Source organism: Myxine glutinosa, chromosome 8 (genome assembly GCF_964187855.1).
Source record: "Myxine glutinosa chromosome 8, kmMyxGlut1.1, whole genome shotgun sequence".
In the NCBI taxonomy this organism is placed as follows: Eukaryota; Metazoa; Chordata; class Myxini; order Myxiniformes; family Myxinidae; genus Myxine; species Myxine glutinosa.
In genome coordinates this window covers 21774101-21795743 of record NC_136268.1, presented here as the reverse complement: position 1 = coordinate 21795743, position 21643 = coordinate 21774101, and the positions used below count along the sequence as shown (strand labels likewise).

The 21643-nt window shown below is 45.6% G+C and overlaps 2 protein-coding genes across 2 annotated transcripts; one reads left to right on the top strand and one right to left on the bottom strand.

Annotated features, from left to right (window-relative positions):
* Positions 1–813: 813 nt before the first annotated feature.
* On the bottom strand, positions 814–21463 carry LOC137432033 (uncharacterized). Its single transcript, XM_078782987.1, has 5 exons — positions 21376–21463; positions 21224–21263; positions 18301–18381; positions 4800–4952; positions 814–3671 (listed from the first exon to the last, which is right to left on the bottom strand). The coding sequence occupies exons 4-5, from the start codon at positions 4942–4944 to the stop codon at positions 2554–2556; spliced, it is 1263 nt and encodes a 420-aa protein (XP_078639113.1). The 5' UTR covers positions 4945–4952; positions 18301–18381; positions 21224–21263; positions 21376–21463; the 3' UTR covers positions 814–2553.
* Positions 7814–8735, top strand: LOC144893143 (uncharacterized). Its single transcript, XM_078782781.1, has 2 exons — positions 7814–8218; positions 8372–8735. The coding sequence occupies exons 1-2, from the start codon at positions 7850–7852 to the stop codon at positions 8465–8467; spliced, it is 465 nt and encodes a 154-aa protein (XP_078638907.1). The 5' UTR covers positions 7814–7849; the 3' UTR covers positions 8468–8735.
* Positions 21464–21643: the final 180 nt, after the last annotated feature.

Sequence of the window (21643 nt, the reverse complement as noted above, 5' to 3'; positions counted from 1 at the left end):
TTGGTAATTTGTTCATGGTGCGACGATAACTCGCATATTCTTCACGTGAAGGACACCATGGGATCTGGGGGAGACAATGCACAGAGAGGGCAGAGGATACAAGAGCAGAAAGGAGACCACAGACCTGTCTATAGACTTGAAAGTGATTGACCGATAGACTCATCTTCATCGCGGGAGATTCCAATAACATTGAAGGCCTTTGTTTTCACAACGTCAAGCTGAGGAAGTGAGGCAGGGGGCAGTCCAGAGGGGAAATGAGTACTCTGTCGATGAAGGCCTTGTAGGTAGATAAAAGTTCAGGTGTGCCAATCAAAGACTTTGCACGATTGAGGATGACTGGCTTTGAAGGCCAACTTAGATATAACATGTGGCTTGCCCAAGAAAGATCACGGCTGATGGTGAGGCCGAAAGGTTTGTGCATCTTCTAGTAGTTTGTTTCGGAAGAAGATGGGAGGGTTTGCCATAATGTCTTTTTGGAGAGATAGAGCGAGGCATTTTTCAGGATTTTATCAAACCTGCAAGTGTTGACCGAGCAGAAGCATATTGAAAGCACAGAATCAATTTCCACGTCCCATGAGCATTTCCGGAGGGGGGAGCAATTGGGTTTGTGCCCAAGAGTTGGAGAACTGTTGCGTTTGTGTGCAATCGTAAAAAAAGACAATACGCATCATCACATTCTAGTTGTACTGGAAATGCATAGTAATAAAGGTACAAAAATACGAAATACGGAACAGTTACTTGTAACGAGCCTTTTTAAATACTGGGTTGATCAATTGAAATAATTAATTAAAACAGTACCACCCACCCCTCCTGCCACATAACATCCCACAATCCCCCAAACATGACCCCTGAAGCAAAAATAAAGGAGCAATCCTCAATATAGGAAGGCAGGATCCAGTGATGAACTCCAAGTAACCTAAAGTTCAAAGCAGACTTGTGAAACGATGGAGCACAAAAACTACTGGAAATACTTCATGATCTTCTGCCTCCCCTCACCTCTCTAAGTACATTTACTTATAAATACTAAAACAAAAACATCAGCTTTGGGAAAGCGACGGCACTTATACAATTTACATTTAAACGCTGTACATGTCACCGTCGGGCTTGGATAGAAAAAATAATAACAAAAAAAAACAAAAAACGACAAAAACTACCGGGTTAGCTAATTGGGAAGCATAGTTATGTCGATACACGGAGTTGACCGTCGTGCAGCAAATGGCAAACGACGAGGCAAATATAACGAGTTGTGCAGGCTTGCTATACACACACAATAATAGCAAAATTCCGAAGAGGTTTCGTGCCTTCGTCTATTTACAAACGTCATTTTGAATGCTCAAGTACGATAAATCGGTGACAGGTGCGAAGGTTACACGGAGCGTACAAAAACACAAGGGTGGAAATCACGACTGCTCAAAAATACACATCTGTAAAAAAATTCATCTTTCATACCATCATCGGTCATCTTCCCTATTGTTTTCCAGCGGCAATCCAGAAACTCAATCTGGTACCGAATAAAGGAACGCATATTTATTTATTTACATTGTTAAAAAAAAAAAAACTGTCCCAGTGAGCGAAACGGTTGTTCGGGTAATACTACTCGGGGAATGGACACAATCATGATGGCTGGTCTGTTCACCAGCGAGGAATAGATACAAAGAAAAACTTTTTAAGTCCTGGAAGCTTTAAGCACTGAATATCACATAAAATGGAATATAAAAACATGAATGAGTAACTCAGATTAACTCAGTAACTCAGTAAGGTGGAAAAAAAAACCCGAGAACCTCAGATTTGCCAAAAAAAAAAAAAGAAGAGTTCAAGGAACGGTTGCCACAAGCAGAGGTGACATCCACAATGCCACCACTTTGGCTATCCAACCCAAGGGCCGAGACCACCTAGACCTCGAAAAAGAGTCCTGGTACCAAAAAGAGCTCTAGCTCAAACACAAGGCTCCTTTTGTGGCCTAAACGTAGACCTGGCATAAACTTGCGTGGTCAGCAATGTGCATTAATTTGATTTTAAAGAAACTAAGCAGGTCCAGCTGGAATGATGGTTTTGTCCAAGTTTGATCCCAGCAATAGCTCAAATCCTATTGTCTTTGTAAACTCCACACTGCCTCCCTAACCCCCCAACCCACACTGTCAGTGCCACCCAGTCAGTCACCATTCTTTCCATTTCACCAGCTGATCTCTCATGCAACACAACTCGACACTCTTCTCCCTGTAAACCATGCAACTAGCAGTCCCCTACCCCTATCTGAGGAATTATTTTCAAGAACATTCAAAAGACACTTGAATCTCATCACACACTTTTAAGATGAGTCAGAACCTGCAAAGGTAATAAGAGTTTGTTGACACGACTCCAACTGGTCATGGCAAACGTCGATCACGTTGGCCATTGACGAAGCAAATGATCTACTCGATGTGACGAGCACATGTGAACCTCGATGGAAGGTCAAACCATTATATTTTGGTACAACAACCACTGCTATACCACTGCACTGTTTCCCAGAGCAGTCACCACGCGGACACGTGGCATTGCTGGGATCAAAACGGTTTATTCAGCCGTTCTCAAGAACTGCCCGTCTTCAAATACCGGGCATGGGGCAGAGGCCTGAAGCTGAGCAGTGCTTGAGCCCTGGGAGGTTTCCATAATTGGCCACGGCTGCTTGAGGGCCGAATCAATGCTCCTGCTGTGCGAAGGGATAGCGCCAGGCAATCCTGCTTCAGCTTTACTCGCAAATTGCTGAGAGTTCTGGTTAAGCTTTGGGTTGATCACGGGAAAGGTTTCTGTTCCCGGATTTATCGAATCCATTACTCCGTTATGTCTGACTGTTTTTGTGCCCTTATTTGGTGACGTCGCTGCTGCTATCGGAATGACAGGCATGCTGCTTACTTCACGGGATAAGGCAGGAGCATGCAGTGGTGTACCGTGAGCAGAGCGGCTGCTGCAAAGCGAAGGAGAACCCTTGACTGAACCTTGCACCAAACAAGTTTCGTGTTCCACACCTTTGGAGGGTGCATTCCTCCCCAATTGCTCCATGCTGTTGTGACAATCGTTTCCAACTATGCTCTGCCTTTTCGACAAGCTAAGCACAGGCCTACCGTCTATAACCAAAGTTTCACTTTCACCATTCAAGCCTCCATCAGAACTCTCAATCACATTTTCATAAAGCGAATGCCTCGACGTGCGTCGCTCAGAAATATGATCATCCCCTCGCACTACATTGCCCACACTTATAACTGTACTCCAGTTCTGCAGGAAAGTGTCTGTGACTGGAATCATTTTTGAAGTAGAAGCACCATCTGTGGCAGTAGTTGACCTGTCTACGTTCTCTGCAGGTTTCCTCCACTGTGGGACAAAGTGAGGTGATGGCGACACATTCTCATTCGCCAGCAGGTTTGTCAAACCATTTTCCGGGCTTGAAGGAGAACGATGTCCCACAATTTGTTTCTTTCTCTTGTCTCGAGTCACTGCTGCTGACTCCACAGAACGAAGAGATGTCGCTGCTGCAGTAGTGCTGATTACCAAGACTCGACCCTCAGCCTTGGCTGTTGGTGTAATAGCTTTGCTACTCTTTTGTTGCCCATTCACTGTACCATTAAGCTCGACTGGTGGGCTCGTCTCCTGAGGAAGTTGGCCCAAAGGCCTCTGTGGAAATTCTTCAGGCTTTCCTAGAAAAGTACAAAAGAAAAGAAAAATTAGTCGTGGAGGGCATGGTCAAACGGAAGGGTGGAAATCATTTTGATAGATACCCAAACTTACAAAATGGACACAAAGATAGTTGGACAATAAAAACTCCCAGGCCCCAATTCATCAAAACTCGGATAATTTAACCACAGGATAAGAGCTATTCCTGTGGTTAAAATTCGTATCCGAGGGTTAACTCTAACTAACCGACGGATAAACTACAGTTGTTCAAAGGGTGGAAAAGGGTAGGATAGCTATCTGCTGGATAAGGTGTGGATAAACGTTTGGCAGGTACATGGTATCCCACAATGCATTGCACTGTTGTCTGCTGGCAAAACAATAATGGTGGCAGAAGAGCGTCAAACGAGAAAGAGGAAGGCAAACTTTACACCAAACGCAAGGGATATGTTGTGTCGGGTGACAAGAGTACATCAGGGTCATCAGGAGTAAATTTTCCAACACCGTAACGTATGATGAGAAGAAGAAGCGTGGTTGGTGATTGCAACGACGCCTTCCACGCCTTATGAATTTGACAAACCTAGGTACGCCTTAGTAATCATGGGCAAGGCGTTTATCCAGGCCAGAGGAGACTCGGATAAAGTTATCTGGAAAATCAGCACCTTATCCAGCGGAAAAGGTTATCCAGGCTTTGAACAACGGACATTATCCATTGGATAAATTTTATCCTCTGGATAAGTAACTTATCCACAGGATAGTGCTTATCCGAGCTTTGAGCAACTAGGGGCTGATGTCCGAAGGGTTAGACTACAATAAGCGGTAAAAACACCAGATTGTGTCGAGCCCACCAGTGATTGATAAAAGCAGGGAAGATCCAGTGTTAAAGATAATGGGGTTAAACAAAGTGTGCTCCCTTATGCAACCTTCACATACACGGATTATTCTTACGAGTCCTTACGGATCGCCAACTCGTAGTCAATCACAAGCATCCGCAAATAACTCGCTGGTATCCGTAGATAACTCGTCACAACTCGCAACAACTTTTGACATGTCAAAAATCATCTTCCGTTATTTACGGATGCTTGCGATTGACTATGAGTTGGCGATCCGTAAGGACTCGTAAGAATAATCCGTGTATGTGAAGGCACCCTTACCTGGAGAAGGCAGAGCAAGCTTCAACTTGCGCAGTTCAGACATGGAAGCCTGAAGCTGTTCCATGACCATGTCGTCATCGACCTGAAAGTTCTGTGCGAGCTCATGTTGCAGGAAGTAAACGAGTCCTTCTATCTCCAGTTTCATGAGCCGCTCTAGGTCAAAAAGGGAAAATTTTGTCAATCAACTTAAGGCAAAAATTCCTGGCCAAGAGCCTGTGGAACAAAGATTCACGAGTTAGTAGGCAAGGGCAAAATAAAACGTCTTTTTGAATAAATAACCCAGAATCGTAGTACTGCTTCGCACAGTCATACCCTCGTGTGTACCTATGTGAACCGATGCACACCTGTAACCGCCAAATAAACGAACAGAGTGACAAACACTTCCTCACCCCCTAACAACAACCCCCAAATCGAGATCACATGCAGTTGATAATGAAACATTAGCTAGTTTTTAGAAATGTACAACTAGATATGAAATCAAATCATTCAAATTAGCAAAAAAGTGAAACATTACAATGCTCGACATTTTGTACAATAAGGATGTAAGGACATGGAATTCAGGAAATCTGATCATCTCGGAGGTGGGGACAAGTTGGTGAACTGATCACATCGGTATAACATCTCACGGGCAGACAGGCCACGATTGCATATGCGGGAGTTCTGGCTGTATGTCCCAAAGGTGAGGGTATGAGATGTAACAGCACAACCTTCAGGGGTTTCAAGTTGTAACTTGTCCCTCAGCTCCTCAAGTAGCTCGTTCGGCCACGGGATCCTCATTGGTGTTCTTGATTCATCCAATGTCTATGGAGATACCCAAACCGCCGAGCGTGGGACTATTGGCCATGACTTTCAATCCAAGAGCGGGATCAGTTATAAGGGGACCATGAACAGGGCATAAATCTATGCATAAACGAGTCAGGACATCGAGTTGTGTCGCTTTGCATTCGTTGTTGATAAAACAGGTGGTGGTGAAGGAAGTGGCAGTCTCCCGAAGAACAAAGATCAATTGGCGGTAGTATTTAAGAATGTCGGCACATGGCCTCTTAAAGGTGGTTCTTCTATTTAAGAATGTCAGCAGCATAGGAAACTGCTCCTGTATCCTGGGCGTAGATCGAAATTGTCTGCTCAATGACCAGGTTGCGAAAGTGCCTCAGGGATGTGCAGGTATGACATGACTCAGTAACACTTTCAATGGAACCGTCAAGGTCCAGAGCGAAGAAATATCGATGGAACATTTGCTTCAGCTCGTGTTTGTTGCTCGGGTGTCCAAAGCGAATGTGAAGCACAGATAACAGACCAGCAACTACTGACCATGATACAATGATACATTCACGAGTGAGGGCAAGTGGCTCATCATGCCGTACAGACAAGAGTCCATTGCGCAACTGTTGCGACAGTCAGATACCTTTTTACATTGCTGACGGTGGCTTTTTTGATAGGTGAGTACTCTGTCGTTAATGAACATTAACTCGGCGAACATCACTGCGTTCCATCTGCGTAGTGATCCATGCGGATCTGTTTAGTAAAGGGTAAGGGTCACTCAGTCAGAACATCATGGACAGTGACGTCTGGATCATTGTTTATTAGCTGACCATCATCTGTAAAAAGAGGAGGCTCATTTTAGTAAGGGAAACATGAAAATCTGTTAACTAAATTGTTACCAAAAAATTTCTTCACCAATATGTTTGTAAAGGTGTGTAATAACATGTGTTAAAATGTTGAAGGTCAACTCCCGTGGGAAACCCAGAAAAAAAGCTGTTGAATTCGGGTACCGAAAAATTATTTTCGAGAATTTTTATTTTTTTTAATCGGCCCTTAAGTAACTTACGAGGGGTCAAATAAGGGTTTTTCATGATTCTGAGTTGATTGTTAACATTTATATTTCACCACAGACACTCCTTTGTGGAAAAATAATTTCTAAATATATCTCATTTTCTACTTTGCAGGACATGGAGTCTAGCAATATGGATGAAGACGTTACTCCACCTGTGCTCAATTGCTTCATCTGTGCACGCTCGGATACACCAGCTGAAAGGCTCATACAGGCAACTCCAAAGGGATACTCAACTTTATTGAAACAAGCAGAAACTGTCGAAAATGTTACTGTTGTGGAACGTATGAAGGAGGCTCAAAAGGAAGGAAAACTGAGGTACCACCAGAAGTGTAAAAATGATCTGTACAACAACTTTGTTGCAACCACCAAGAAGTCAGCTCAAGCATCAAAGGCAGAGAAAGAGTCATCAAAGTTGAAGAGAAGACGCACTACTTGTGAGTTCAGTTCATCAACTGGCTGCAGTTCTAGAAGATCACAGTCAGTTGACCTCCTGTATAAGGATGTATGCATTCTTTGCAACCAACCAGCCCAGCTCTACAAAAATAATCCAGCACAAGCTAGAAAGAAATACAGAGTGCCAGATAATTTGACTGCAGATACACTGAAGGCAAGCTTGCTGAAGACAGCACGGAGTCACGGGGATGACTGGGGCACTGAAGTCACTGCACGCCTGGAAGGGATCAACGACTTGGTAGCAGAAGAAACACTGTACCATTTGCGATGCAAACTTATGTTTGCGAGAGGTGACAGTTTGTCCAAGACTGATGAGGAAGGAAAAAGGAAGAGAGGACAGAGGAGTATTGATGAGGAGCGAGAGGCAGTTTTTATTGAATTCTGCGAATGGTTAGACTCAGAATTAGAGCATGGGGTAATGAACATGGACCAAGTCCATGAAAAGCTGCAGGAGTTTGATCAGTCACCAGAGAAGAGCCTTTCTTATTCAAAGCATTGGCTAAAGATAAAACTTCTCGAGAAATACGAAGACATCTTGTCTTCCTTGAGAACATGTTGTACCGAATTTCACCCAATGTAGTATCTCGTCCATGGTATCCCTGTTCCCTGTTCCTGTTCCCTGTTCAGCAACAAAGATCAGAAGATGAACAAGGCAAACAAGGCAGACTTTTCAAATACAAGCCTGAAGGCGTTAACTGATCCACTTGACTTGACTAACCAACCCTGCTGCACCCTCGTAATTGATGGCGGATGGCTTGTCTACATGGTGAAGTGGGAACAACGTCAGACCTGGCAGGAGATCGCCAACAGTTACCTGAGCTACGTGCAGTATCTGGGCCGCTGCTCCCAGAAGATCATTGTGGTCTTTGATGGCTACAGCAGATCACCAAAAGATCACGACCACATCCGGCGTACCACGAATTCCTGCTGTAATCTCCAGATTCGACCGGATATGTCCAACTGGACCCCAAGAGCAAAGTTTCTGGACAACACTCATAACAAGAGTGAGCTCATCCACCTTCTCTCTTCAACCTTCCGAAAACATCACATCACTGTGGAGCAGTGTGACAATGATGCTGACACTTCAATTGTGAGAGAGGCATTGGCTGCTGCTTCAGATGGCTCTGTTGAGGTCAGTACCATTTGTGTCTTCAGTTAGTATAACTATTGGATGGAGCCCGGGGGGAGATGGGGTAATTTAAAAATAAGAGAATTCACACTGTTGAAAAGTTAAATCTGTTCTTGAACGGTTCATTATGCTTTGTACATGTTGTTATATTTTCAGGTGCGGGCAGAAGATGCAGACGTGCTGGTAATGCTGGTGCACCATAGCTCAGACAGCCACCATCCACTCTTCTTAACCACATCAAACGGCTCTTAGGACGTCCGAAAGATCAAAGAATCTCTCTCCGAAACACAGAAGAGCTACCTGCTCTTCTGTCACGCCTTCACGGGGTGTGATACGGTTTCTGCAATCGCTGGTCATGGGAAAACAACTCTATTTGCCAGGTAATAATGATAATACTACTATTACGTCGGCAAATAATACTAATACTAATAATAATAATAATTATAATCATTGTCATCATAGTATAAATGTTAAAAATAATAATAATTTTATTTCTGTTTTACATTATACTTTACTTGACATAGACCTGGTGCTTTTTTTTAGGTTTTGCGAAGGGGATGCGGCTGAGTACATCGACATCTTCTTTGACACAGAAGCCACCAAGGAAACAGTGATTCAGGCTGGTACTGCGATTTTCAAGTACATTTACCATGGACGAGATACTACATTGGGTGAAATTCGGTACAACATGTTCTCAAGGAAGGCAGCGGCAGGAGTGATCAAACCAGAGACTCTACCTCCAACAGAGGGTGCAGCTGCACAACATTCACTCCGTGCCTACCTGCAGACCCGGGACTGCATCCTTCTACAGAGCATGTCTCTGAACCTCTTCGCCCCCTCGCCCCTCCCCTCCTAGACTCCTGCCTCACCCCTCCCCTCCAAATCTCCCCCATATCCCATCCCTTTCAAATCCCTCCCCTTGTCCCTTCCCTCCCAAACTCCCCCCTCACCCCTCCCCTTCAAATCTCCCCACCCTCATTGCTTCTCAATTTCCCCCCTCTCACTCCCCCTCCTCAAAGCGTCCTCCCCGCTTCTTCCCCCTTCAAACTCTCACCTCCATCTCCCCCAACCTTCTGCCTCGCTCTTCCCCCTCCTCAAATAACACCTCATTGTGGCTCACCCAATCACCATCAAACCTTTTGTCCGCCCCATCCTTCCCTTTCTCCGAGCTATTCTGAAATCTCTGACACACCTTCAACAGCTCTCCCTACCTCTTCCACCTCTTCCACATCTTACCCTACCCCTCCTCCCCCCTGTTCTGTATCTGATGCTCCCCCTTCCTCTTCATTAACGGAATGGACCTCAAACATCCGGGGCCTTCGTTCAAACTTAACTGATCTCTCCATACAGGTTGCTTCTGTCAAACCAGACGTGATCTGCTTAACAGAAACTTTCCTCCTTTATGATGTCTCTGATTCCATAGTATCTCTCCCGGGCTACTCCCTCCTCCGGTATGATAGACCTGAGCCTCGTCCTGGAGGCGGGGTTGCTATCTTTATCAAAAACTCTCTTCCTCACTCGCCCTGCACTGCACTCTCTCCACCTCACCCCCAGGAATACCTCTGGCTACGGCTTCCCCTTCGCTCCCACCTCTTGTTCATATGTGTGTTGTACCGTCCACCAAACAGTGATGACTCCATCTACATCTCGCTGTCTGATGATATGGACCAACTTCTATCTACTCATCCCAACTCTCTCTTCCTCATATGTGGTGATTTCAACTGTCATCATGCCAGTTGGCTGGGTGTGGGTACCTCTCTCACCAGCCATGGCTCCTCAGCAAAAGACTTCTGCGACTCACTGGGACTGACACAATCTGTCAATTTCCCGACCCGGATCTCAGTCAATGGAACATCTTCTCTTCTGGACTTGGTTATGACTAACTTCCCTGAAAATGTCTGCTGCTCTTCTTCTGCTCCGATCGGATCATCTGATCATGTCCTTGTTAAAGTGGACATCTCTCTGACCATCCTCAGGGAGCCTGCTCAGCGTCGACGAGTCTGGCATTTCACTCAGGCCAACTGGCACGGTCTTCAAGCAGCCATCAATCATCTGGACTGGTCTCCCATCTCTACCACCTCTGACATCAACTCATCCTGGGAATTCTTCCAAAGTAAATTGCTCTCTCTCATGCACAGATTTATCCCATCTCGTCTTCAGTTGTCATACCCTTCCTCCCGTCCATGGTACACGGAATCTTGTGGTGAGGCTGTTGCCCAGAAACAACTTGCCTTCGTCTCCTGGAAAGCAAATCCAACGGAAGGAAATCTCATTTCCTTTCACAAAGCCCGAAACAAGTGTGTGTCCACCCTCAGGAGAGCCAGGAAACAATATCTCTCCGTTCTCAAGACCGAACTCTCTTATCTGTCTCCCTCTTCCAAATCCTGGTGGCGTCTGGTCAAATCCGTTTCTGGTGTTTGTTCCCCCTCCATCCCCTCCCTTACCTCAAACGGCTACACAGCTGACTCCGCACGTGAAAAAGCTGAATGCCTCAACTCTGTGTTTGCCTCTAAATCTTGTGTCCCAAACCCATCCCTCTCTGTACCCACGATACCCAGTCGTACCCTGCTGCTCCTGGACTCCGTGTCCTTTCCTCCTGACAAGGTGGAAAAGTTTCTGTCAACCCTCGACTCTGATTCTGCAACCGGACCCGACGGCATCAGCCCACGGGTCCTAAAATCCTGCTCTGCTGCTCTATCTCACCCTCTCTCTGTTCTCTTCACCCTCTCTTTTGCTCAAGGTCAACTGCCATCTGCTTGGAAATCAGCCAACATCACCGCTTTGCACAAAAAAGGTGCAAAAACAGATCCTAGCAACTACAGACCAATCAGCCTTCTCCCAATTATCAGCAAAGTCATGGAATCCATCATTGCTTCGGATATGAAATCTTTCCTCTTCTCCAATGGCTTGATCTCTGATCATCAATTTGGTTTCAGACCAGGTCACTCTACTCTGGACATGCTGCTTCTGCTGTCTCAACAATGGATGGAGGTCCTCAATGCCAAACAGGAAATTAGAGCTGTCTCCCTCGACATATCACGTGCCTTCGACACGGTCTGGCACCCCGCTCTGCTCACCAAACTCTCCCCCTTTGGTATCCATGGAAATCTCCACGCATGGCTGTCGGACTTCCTCTCTAGTCGTCGTCAACGTGTGGCCCTGAATGGGTTTCTCTCATCTCCTCTTCCTTTTCAGGCTGGAGTTCCCCAAGGCAGTGTTCTGGGCCCCGTGCTTTTTCTGGTCTTCATCAATGATCTCTCTGACTCTCTCGAAAATCCTCTCTATCTCTTTGCTGATGACTCCACTCTCTGCCGCTCCATTCCTCTTCCCTCAGATCGGCAGTCTGCTGCCTCCTCACTCTCTGAAGACCTGGACAAAATCACAGACTGGTCAAACAAGTGGAACATGTCTTTCAATCCTGACAAATCTCACACTCTTACTATGTCTCTCCGAAAAGATCGACTGGACAACCCTCCCATCTACTTTCTCAACAATCCTCTCCAAGAAGTTCTGTCGCTCAAGATTTTGGGTCTCACTATCTGCCATGATCTTTCTTGGGAAAACCACATTTCCAAGCTGGCCTCCAAAGCCAGTCGCCGACTGGGCATCCTCCGTCGTGCGAAGTCCTTCCTCGGCACACCTGAGCTCCTCACCACATACAAGGCTTTCATCCGCAGCTCAATGGAATACTGTTCTCCCCTATGGGCCGGTGCTCCTGCCTCACACCTAGCTCGGCTTCACGCTGTTGAAACCAAAGCTTTCAGAATTATTGGAATCTCCCGCGATGAAGCTATCTCTGAGGGCCTTTCACTCACTCACCGCAGGCAGGTAGGTGGTCTTTCTGTCTTCTACCGACTCCTCTCCGGCCTTGCACCCCCAGCTCTCTCTGTGTTCTGTCCCCCAAATATTCCTACAGGTCGCACAAGATCTGCCAGCAACCCTCTGATGGTTAAACTGCCGAAATCTCGGCTCTCTGCTCACCTTCACTCTTTCATTCCTCTTTTCTCCCGCCTCTGGAACAAACTCCCTCACTCCCTTCAATCCCACTCCTCCCTCCAGGTCTTTAAAACAGCTGTTCACCACCATCTCTTATCTTCCCCCATCCAAAACCTTGATCTTTTCTACCCCCGCTAATTCACCCCAGATCCACCTTGTTTGAAATTCCAACTTATTTCCTGGAAGTCCTGGCAGTGTCCATATGTTTTATACCTCTCCCACCGCCCCGTTCCCATGCCCCCCCCCCCAAAGCCCTCGCCCTCTCTCAGATCTCTCGATGTCTCCATGTCTCTCGGTCCCTGCTCTCAAATGTTGTGTTTGTGTCCTTCCCCCTCTCTCCCCATCTTGTCTACCGCTCCCGATGTTATATGTTTTATGTGTCGGTTTGTCTTTCTGTGTGATTAATGTTCGCTCTTTCACGAGCCTCGATCTTGTATACAACAAAAAAAAAAAAAAACAAAAAAAAAACCCCAGTGACTATGGATGGACAATACGTGTGCATGGGTATGAGCCAGTTCCAACACTGGACCCCACGGCTCCTGAGGAGCTATTGCAGTTCACGAGCTGTAATTGTCATGGAGATTGCAGCAACCGGCGATGCAGCTGCAAGAAGAATGGGGTCACGTGCATCTCGGCCTGTGGAGTCTGTAATGGCATTACATGCAGAAACTGCAGTCATGATGTTGTTGAGTCTGAAGAAGACATAGACAATGACTGTTGAAACTTCTGACATTGTGAATGAGAAATAACTCTTGAGTATTATATATGTATGTGAAATAAAAGCTACTTTGTGTGTAAATGTAAAAGTGAAAATATGAATGTTAACAATCAACTCAGAATCATGAAAAACCCTTATTTGACCCCTCATAAGTTACTTAAGGGCCGATTAAAAAAAATAAAAATTCTCGAAAATAATTTTTCGGTACCCGAATTCAACAGCTTTTTTTCTGGGTTTCCCACGGGAGTTGAACTTCAACATTTTAACACATGTTATTACACACCTTTACAAACATATTGGTGAAGAAATTTTTTGGTAACAATTTAGTTAACAGATTTGTGAAATATCACGTAAAATGCCCTTACTATTTGTATGGATCGTGGGTGAAGGCAGTATCCCATCAGAAACGCTGGCAACGGAGTGCACAATTCACACGTGGGTGTGTTTACAGAGCTTTATGGGTAGGTCAATGGTGTTGGAAATTCTGAACCGATCAGCCACAGAGTGAACATGGTTAGGCTCAGGCCAAAATCGCTTAGGCAGCAGCAAACAGGTGCAAGGGGAGTTGAGATAGAGCTGAATGCCAACATAAGACTCGTGGTCGATGCCCTCAGGAATTACCATTTCAATCTAAACTCCAGGACAAATTGTGGGGCCACCAGCAGGAGCACTACAGCCCCTTATGTACGTCGAATGGCATGAGTGTTCATAGGTAATTGGTTCACAGTCAAATATTAAACGAGTTGCATAGTTGGACAAAGGCCTATATAATTGGCAATCAATAATGGAGTTCCAGCTGGTACATCCACATCCAATTCGGGGACCACAAACACGTTCAAAGTTGAGTAAAATTGTTCCTCAATAACAACAGTCGAGTTTCGCTCACGATGTTTAAAGGCATGGCACCGTCAGCCTGAAACACCTGTTGAGTACTTTGCACAATCTTCGTGTCCACACTCCTGTCCAATAACAAGCGTATCATGTTAGTTTCTGAACAACTGTCCAATGTAAGACGAAGGGGATGCTTGTTGAAAAATGCAAACATGAATGGGGACTTGTTTGTATCCACATGCCTCACAGCCAGCCCAGGGCTGGGAGGCTCAGGTTTCACATCAAGGTGGTCTTCTTCACTGTCAGAACAGTCAGTAATCCCCACATGACGAATACGGGCCATAAATCGATGGTCGGACTCAGGAAGAAACTTGCACTTACTGAAGAAATAATGAAATACTTAAAAATGCTACTGAGAACCTCTTTTCCTTCTATCTTGTTCCCTCAGCCTATCCTTTGTCATTCTCTCTTCCCCCATCCACAACAAATGCCAGCCCATCTCAGCCAGAATTTTACCAATCTCCCCATCAAGCTCATTTGCACACCAATCTCATCCCTCAGTTCATCCATTCTCCTTCTATCCACCCTCTTCATTCCCACAATCCTCCTGACCTAGTTGTTCTTGCAAACCTGGAGCCTCCGTTGTCTTTCTGTCAGTGCCACCATCTACAGACCGTAGAGGTAGGCTGGCGTTAAACAAGACAACAGAACCTTTCCTTACAATCTCCTTGACATCTTTGTCTGCCATTGCACTCTACATTCTCTTTGAGGCATTCACACCCACCTGACTCCTCCTCCATACATCTACCTCTGACTTACCATTGCCGGTCACTGTTCCACCCAGATACACAAACCTATTTCCTCGTTTGATCTCCTCCTTTCACTTCCAACCTGACATTCATTTATTTTTTCTGCTGCCCAACCCACATCACCTCCACCTTCTCCATGCTCATTTTCAGCCCATGTTTCTTAAATGCCTCCTTCCACTCCCCCAGTACTTCCTGCATCTCCCACCAACTCTCCACCCCAACAACCAGATCGTCAGCATACAATATCCTCCCCAGAATATCTTTCATGTCTACCTTCCTACTTACCAGCTCCATCACCATGATAAACAGGAGTGGGTTGCAATCGCTTCTCTGCCTCAGTCCGATGTTCACATTGAACTTCTCCGACATCTCAGGACCAACCAAAACTCCTCCTTTTGTTCCCTTGCCCATCTCGTCCACCAACCTAACTTCTGCTTCTGGCACTCCCATCCATCTCAGTGTCGCCATCACCATCTCTCTCGGAACAGTGTCGTAGGCCTTCTCCAGGTCCACAAACCCCAATGACATTTCACCATGCACCTGCAACCTCTTTTCCAACAGCTGTCCCAGCATGAACATCCCTTGTCATTCCCCTATCGTTTCTAAACCGGTTCTGCTCTTCTCCGATCTCCTTCTCCCCACTATTCCTTACCCTCCTGTTCAGAACCCTCTCCAGCACCTGCATAACATGACTAAGGAGTGTAATGCCCCTGTATTTCCCCGTTCCCTTTCCATATCGGCACAATTAACCCTTTCCTCCACTCATCCGAAATGGAACCATCTCTCATACATACAACTGGTCGAGTTGTAACGGCTAGGGTGCTAGTTGTTGGGCTAGCGGCTTAACCCTGGTGTTGGGCTAGCGGCTAGGGTGCCGGCTTAGGATCCTTGGATCCTGGGTTCGAATCCCGGTCAATCGCTGAATTAACGCCAGGGGGGTTGACTCAGCCTGTCATCCTTCCGAGGTCGGCTAATTGAGTACCAGTTCACTGGTAATTCCCTGTTTGTCGTTAAAGGCGGCAAAAAGGGTTGGCGTCAGGAAGGGCATCCGGCCGTAAAACATTGCTTCAAAAAGGGGACCAAAAAACAACAACAACCATGGTTCCCGAAAAAGGCCAACCCCCGCTTTGCGGGGAAAAATGGCCTCTAAAGGTGGGTGGGTTGGTCTCATACATACAACAACCTCTTCGTCCACCAGACTCCGACTTCTCCCGCTGCAATTATTATCTTTGCACACACCTCATCAATCCCTGGCACCCTTCCCTTTTCGCCCTCTTTAATGGCATCTGCATTTAAACCGTTGCTTAATGAGCTAGCTGATGAAATTCCGGGTGGATAAATTTAAGCCATATTAACACCACCTCATTTTCTAAGGTAGGGGTCAGTTCTCCATCGATGATTGAGAGCTCTCCATGATGGGTTATGGGCCCATGCTTCTGCAGCAGAGTATCCTCCACAAAGGTCAAAAACCTTAAGAAAACATCCTCTTGGTGGTAATCAGGCGAACGCTTGATTAAATCCAAGACTATGAAATGGGTCCAAGACTTGATTAAATCCAAGATCACACGGCAGCAGGAACATGCCCTCCGTCATCAGCAAGGCCCCAAATGATCAACTGCTTGGTTTTATTTGCCATGTGAAGCCATCGATGAGAAAATATGAAACGTTTGTGTCGAGGTAAAGAAAATACTGAAGATTTTGTCGCCAGTTCTCGAAAGATGTAATTGTTTTGCGCTTCATTAGACTCCATTGTTTAGGGGCCGAATGTGCCGCCATCTTCGGAGTGTGAAGTTCTCCGGCAGTTCAGAGAAAGTAGAAATAATCCATCTCATCGATCGAAGGACACAGGTTCAGATAACGGTGCCACCACTCCAAGAGGGAGAAGGATCAGCCGGTAACACCTGCGAGGTTTGGAAGCACTAACCCAAGTTTATTTAAGGAGCGGTATATACACGACTAAGTCAGTCGGGAATGCAGAAGCAGGAAACAATGTCAACAGTGACACCTAGCTGCAGTCACCACAACTAACATTCATAATGTCGTGGAATAAGGTTAACAAACCATACACCCACGTTTTTGCAGATGGAAACTAGACAGCTCATAGAACACCTTACCCCATGTCGTGCTCAAGTGTATAACTTAAATGAAACAAAATAACGATTTTAAAAGTCATATTAAAAATCTTAGCACCGTCAATGCAGTCTTATACACCACCTTACATCACATGTCCTAGTAATGCAATACCGGAGGTTTTGTTAATTAATAAGAAGGTGATTTGTGTTCTACAGTGTTCAAGTATAAAATTAAATTGAAATAAAATAAAGATTGTGACACTCAAAGGAAAAAAATAATTCTGGAAGTTTACCGCCATTGACACAGTGGCTATTACCCACATGATACAACATGTACATTAGTTATCTGTGCCTGTTGTTTTTGACCTTTATGAAGTCCTTAAAAACTAAATTTCCTGTTGGGAATAATTTTCAATTTTGTTTGACTGCCGGGCAGGAAGACAGCAAAATAAGTGTTCATGCATCATAAATGGGCACACGACAAACTTGTAGGATGAGGATGTGGTTTGCTCTTGTGATGTAATAACTACAAGATGCAGAACTAGCATGGTGAGCGATGGGATGTGGTGGGTGATCTCTACGAATCGCGTGCATTTGACAAAGTCCTTCATTGGCACATCTGAGCTTCTATCCACATACAAGGCTTTCATCCGCAGCTTGATAGAATACTGCTGTCCCCTCTAGGCTGGTTCCCCTGCCTCACATCCTGCTCAGATTGACGTCCTGGAAACCAAGGCTTTCAAAACCATTGGAATCTCTCGCGATGAAGCTGAATCTATGGGCCTATCACTTTGCCATCACCGACAGGTCGGTAGCTTCTCTGTCTTCTTCAGTCTCATTTTTGGTGTTGCACCCTCCACCCTCCCCTTGTCCCCTCAGGTATCTGCAGGACGCACGCGGTCCAGCAGCAACATCTTCCTTGTGAAACTGCCTAAATCCAGAACCATTGCTCACCTCCACTCATTTATTCCTCTTTTTCCCATTTGTGGAACCACCTTCTATACACACTTCAATCTCATTCTTCCCTCCAGGTCTTAAAAACAGCTGTTCACCACCATCTCAAGTCTTTCCCCATCCAAAACCATGATCTTTCCTAAACCCATTTAACTATCCCTCGCAAAACTTTCCTTATGTATCCATCTTGTTCACCCCCGAGTTCTCCCCTATCCCTCGTTACCTGCATCTGCTGGTTGTCCTTCTCCGTCAACTTTCTCTCTCTGCCCAGCTGTTGGTGTTTCCCCTTTCCCCTGCTGTTCCCTTTGCTATGTTGTGTCCTGATCTGTTCTGTGTCTTAGGTCTTCCATTAGCTTAGACCTTGTATTAAACAATTTTTTTAAACCATTTGTGACCTCATTCTTCCAATGCATTTCCAAGGCATTAACGTATCGTGTTCAAAAGGTGAAAACCACAAGGCATTTGCAACATCATGCTGGTGAAGTAATGGCTGCATTAGCCAGTGGAGGTGAGCATGCACACACAGGTGGGCCATGCAGGTGATGAAGGTGCAAGCTACTTACCCTGGTGAAAAAAATGCATTACTGGCACATTCCAAACATACAATCAATCGCTAAATTTTACATCCGACCTGGTGATCCCATTGGGTCAGACGTGTTCGTGGGGATCAAAATAACACGACGTTGTCCACTTTCTCAAACTCACCTTTTCGCTGCTCTTGTATTTGTCCCAGTTTTTAATCATCTTCACCCATTTGCTCACTCGTTCGATCTCCGTGTGCTTTTGCTGAGGGATAAGCAGCGACATCGAACATTTCATTTAGAACACCCAAAACCAAGCGTATCGAATAAACTATTCTGCACTAACTAAAGGAAGATAAACTTTACTTGGGTGGTGGAGGGGGGAGGGGAAGGGCTGAATGAAATGAATGATCGTTTTAAGGCTATTTTTCCCCGCTACAGCTGGGGTTAGCCTTGCGGGCACCATGACAATCATGGTTCCGTGTTTGAGGCAATGTTTTTATGGCCGGATGCCCTTCCTGACACCAACCACCAACCACCAACCCTTAGTCGCCTCTTACGATGCGCAGGGATATGTACCAATTCTGAATCGGGGTACACATCGGGATCATTCATCCCTGCAAGCTGGTACTCAATTTGCCGACCTCGGAAGGATGCTGAGTCAACCCCCCTGGCGTTAATTCAACGATCGCCCGGGATTCAAACTCAGGATCCTAGGATCCCAAGCCTGCACCCTAACCGCTAAGCCAACACCAGGCTGGTTGGGGGGGAGGGGCTGAAGGTAGGTAATCAAAGGAGAACAGAATAATGAAAAATCACTCATAGAGCGACACTTAGCAAAAGAGAACAAAGTAGAATGGCACTCAGTAGAGCATTCTTTTGACCTCAAAAATAATTGGTGGTTGAACTCAGTGACCCGATATGCAAATCCTTTTCAAATTTCAAGTCAATTGGATGAAAATTGAGGATTTTAGACATTTGAAAAGGTTGTTGATATTTTGGCCTATGTTGACCTTTTGGCCTAAGTTGATCTCAAAAATAGTTTGTGGTTTAATTCAGCAAGCTGATATGTAAATCCTTTTCAAATTTCAAGTCACTCGGATGAAACTTGAGGATTTTAAGAAATTTGAAAGAAAAGTGGTTGACCTTTGGCTTATGTTGACCTTTTGACCTCAAAAATAAATAGGATTCTGTTGGACCACCAACTATACCATGTGGCGAAGTTTTGTGAAGATCGGTTTAAAATCGTGACCTGTAGCAAGTATAAGTGAGCAGACAGACAAACACACAAACCAGAGTGATCAACAAACTTGTCCAAAATTTTTTTTGGGCCAAGTAACAAACAGTGATAATACCTGTTCATCAGTCACGCATTAAAGTGACATGACCATGGGCAGCCACATGGTGGGACAAGTAAAGCAGTCTAAGTCTATCTGCTACTCCTACGTTTAAGATTTAGGAGAGCAACGGTAAAGATGGTACTGATTTTCATCGTGGCTTTGACTTTGAATCCGCACGCACAGTTCGAACTGCAATCACCACTCTGACACACTGGCAGGGAAAACGTTCCCACGGTGGACCCTCAGAGCATCTCAAGGCAATAATGGCAATGCCAAAGATTCAACGTCATCATCAACCAACATCAAATACTCTCACTTTGTCTCTCCGAAAAGACCGTCTGGACAACCCTCCCATCTACTTTCTCAACAATCCTCTCCAAGAAGTTCTGCCACTCAAACTTTTGGGTCTCACTATCTGCCATGATCTTTCCTGAGAAAACCACATTTCCAAGCTGGCCTCCAAAGACAGTCGCCAACTGTGCATCCTCCGTCGTGCGAAGTCCTTTCTGGGCACTCTAAGCTCATCACCACATACAAAGGTTTCATCCGCAGCTCAATGCAATACTGCTCTCCCCTCTGGGCTGGTGCTCCTGCCTCACACCTAGCTCGGCTTCACACGGCTGAAACCAAAGCATTCAGAATCATTGGAATCTCCCGCGACGAAGCCGATTCTGAGGGCCTTTCTCTCTCTCACCGCAGGCAGGTTTGTGGTCTTTCTGTCTTCCACTGACTCCTCTCCTGCCTTACTCCCCCTGCTCTGTCTGTGCTACGTCCCCCAAATATTCCTGCAGGACACACAAGATCTGCCAGCAACCCTCTTCTGGTGAAACTGCCAAAATCAAGACTCTCTGCTCACCTTCACTCCTTCATTCCTCTTTTCTCCCACCTCTGAAACAAACCCCACACACTCTTCAATCCCTCTCCTCCCTCCAGGTCTTTAAAACAGCTGTTCACCACCATCTCTTATCTTCCCCCATCCATCCATCTTCCCCCATCCCTTTAAATCCCCAACTTCTTCCTGAAATTCCTAGAAGTGTTCATTTGCTTTAAACCGTGTACCTCTCCCTCCTCCCCCAGCCCTCCCCCTTCCACAGATCTACCGACGTCCCTGTTCTCTTCTGTTGTTGTGCTTGTGTACTTCCCTCTCTCCCCCTCTTGTCTCCTGCTCCCTTCATTGCATGTTTTATGTGTCTGTGCATCTTTTCATGTTCAATGTGTTAGCTCTTACACGAGCCTATATTCTGTATACAAAAACAACAACAGGCATTCTAAGGCCATTTTCCCTGCAAGAGCGGGGGTTGGCCTTGCGGGCCCCATGACAATCTTCTCCATTTTGCCCTATTTTCTGCATCTCCCCTTGCTAATCCCCTTGCCCGCATTTCTTCTTCCAACACCTTCAGCCAAGTCTTTCTCGGTCTTCCCCGTCCTCTACTTCCTTCTGCATTCATTTCCATCACTCTACTCAACCAGTCACTTTCATCCTTCCTCAACACATGACCAAACCATCTCAACCTGTTTCTCTTCACAGCATCAATCACAGGCTCTATTCCCATCATCTTTCGCAATTCATCATTTGTCTTCCTCTCTCTCAACGATACTCCGCACATCCACTGAACCATTCGCATTTCCACCCTTTCCAGCCTTTATTGCTGCTCTACGTTTAAATTCTGTATTAAAAAAAAAAAAAAACCATGCCAAAACCAAACGAAGAGACCTGCACCAAACAAGCATCCAGAGCAACCCAGAGATCGATTTTACACAACTGACCTTCTCCTCCTCCGCATTTGGTGTTGCAAGCTCTTCTTGGCTGAAAGGTAAGTTCAAAGCAGGTACATTAACCAACATAATTTTGTGGACCAAGGTTTGCAGATAAGTTGTCATCGAAACAAAGCAAACTTATCCAACAGCTCATTACTCACTGCAGGAAGCCAAAGCGGTCAGTAACTTTATAGAGTCTAAAATCACAGTCTTCCCAGGGGTCGATCGTTGCTCCTTCCTCACGGCCCTGAAACGGTAAAATAAAATAAACAACAAAACTGGACCTTGGTGCACGCAGGTCAAAGAAAATCAGCAAGACGACAACAGCACTCGGTAGAGCGCACATCTCCGCCAGGCTGAACAGTTTATGTTTTGTATCCACTGATAGGCCAGATCTCGATTCTCGACCTCAACCAAAATCTAATCGCC

Coding starts and splice junctions, on each gene's coding strand:
- LOC137432033 (XM_078782987.1), bottom strand. CDS start 4,944: ATGAAACTGGAGATAGAAGGACTCGTTTACTTCCTGCAACATGAGCTC. Junction 3,672..4,799: donor GCTTGCTCTGCCTTCTCCAG/GTAAGGGTGCCT, acceptor GTACTTTTCTAG/GAAAGCCTGAAGAATTTCCA.
- LOC144893143 (XM_078782781.1), top strand. CDS start 7,850: ATGGTGAAGTGGGAACAACGTCAGACCTGGCAGGAGATCGCCAACAGT. Junction 8,219..8,371: donor CTTCAGATGGCTCTGTTGAG/GTCAGTACCATT, acceptor TTATATTTTCAG/GTGCGGGCAGAAGATGCAGA.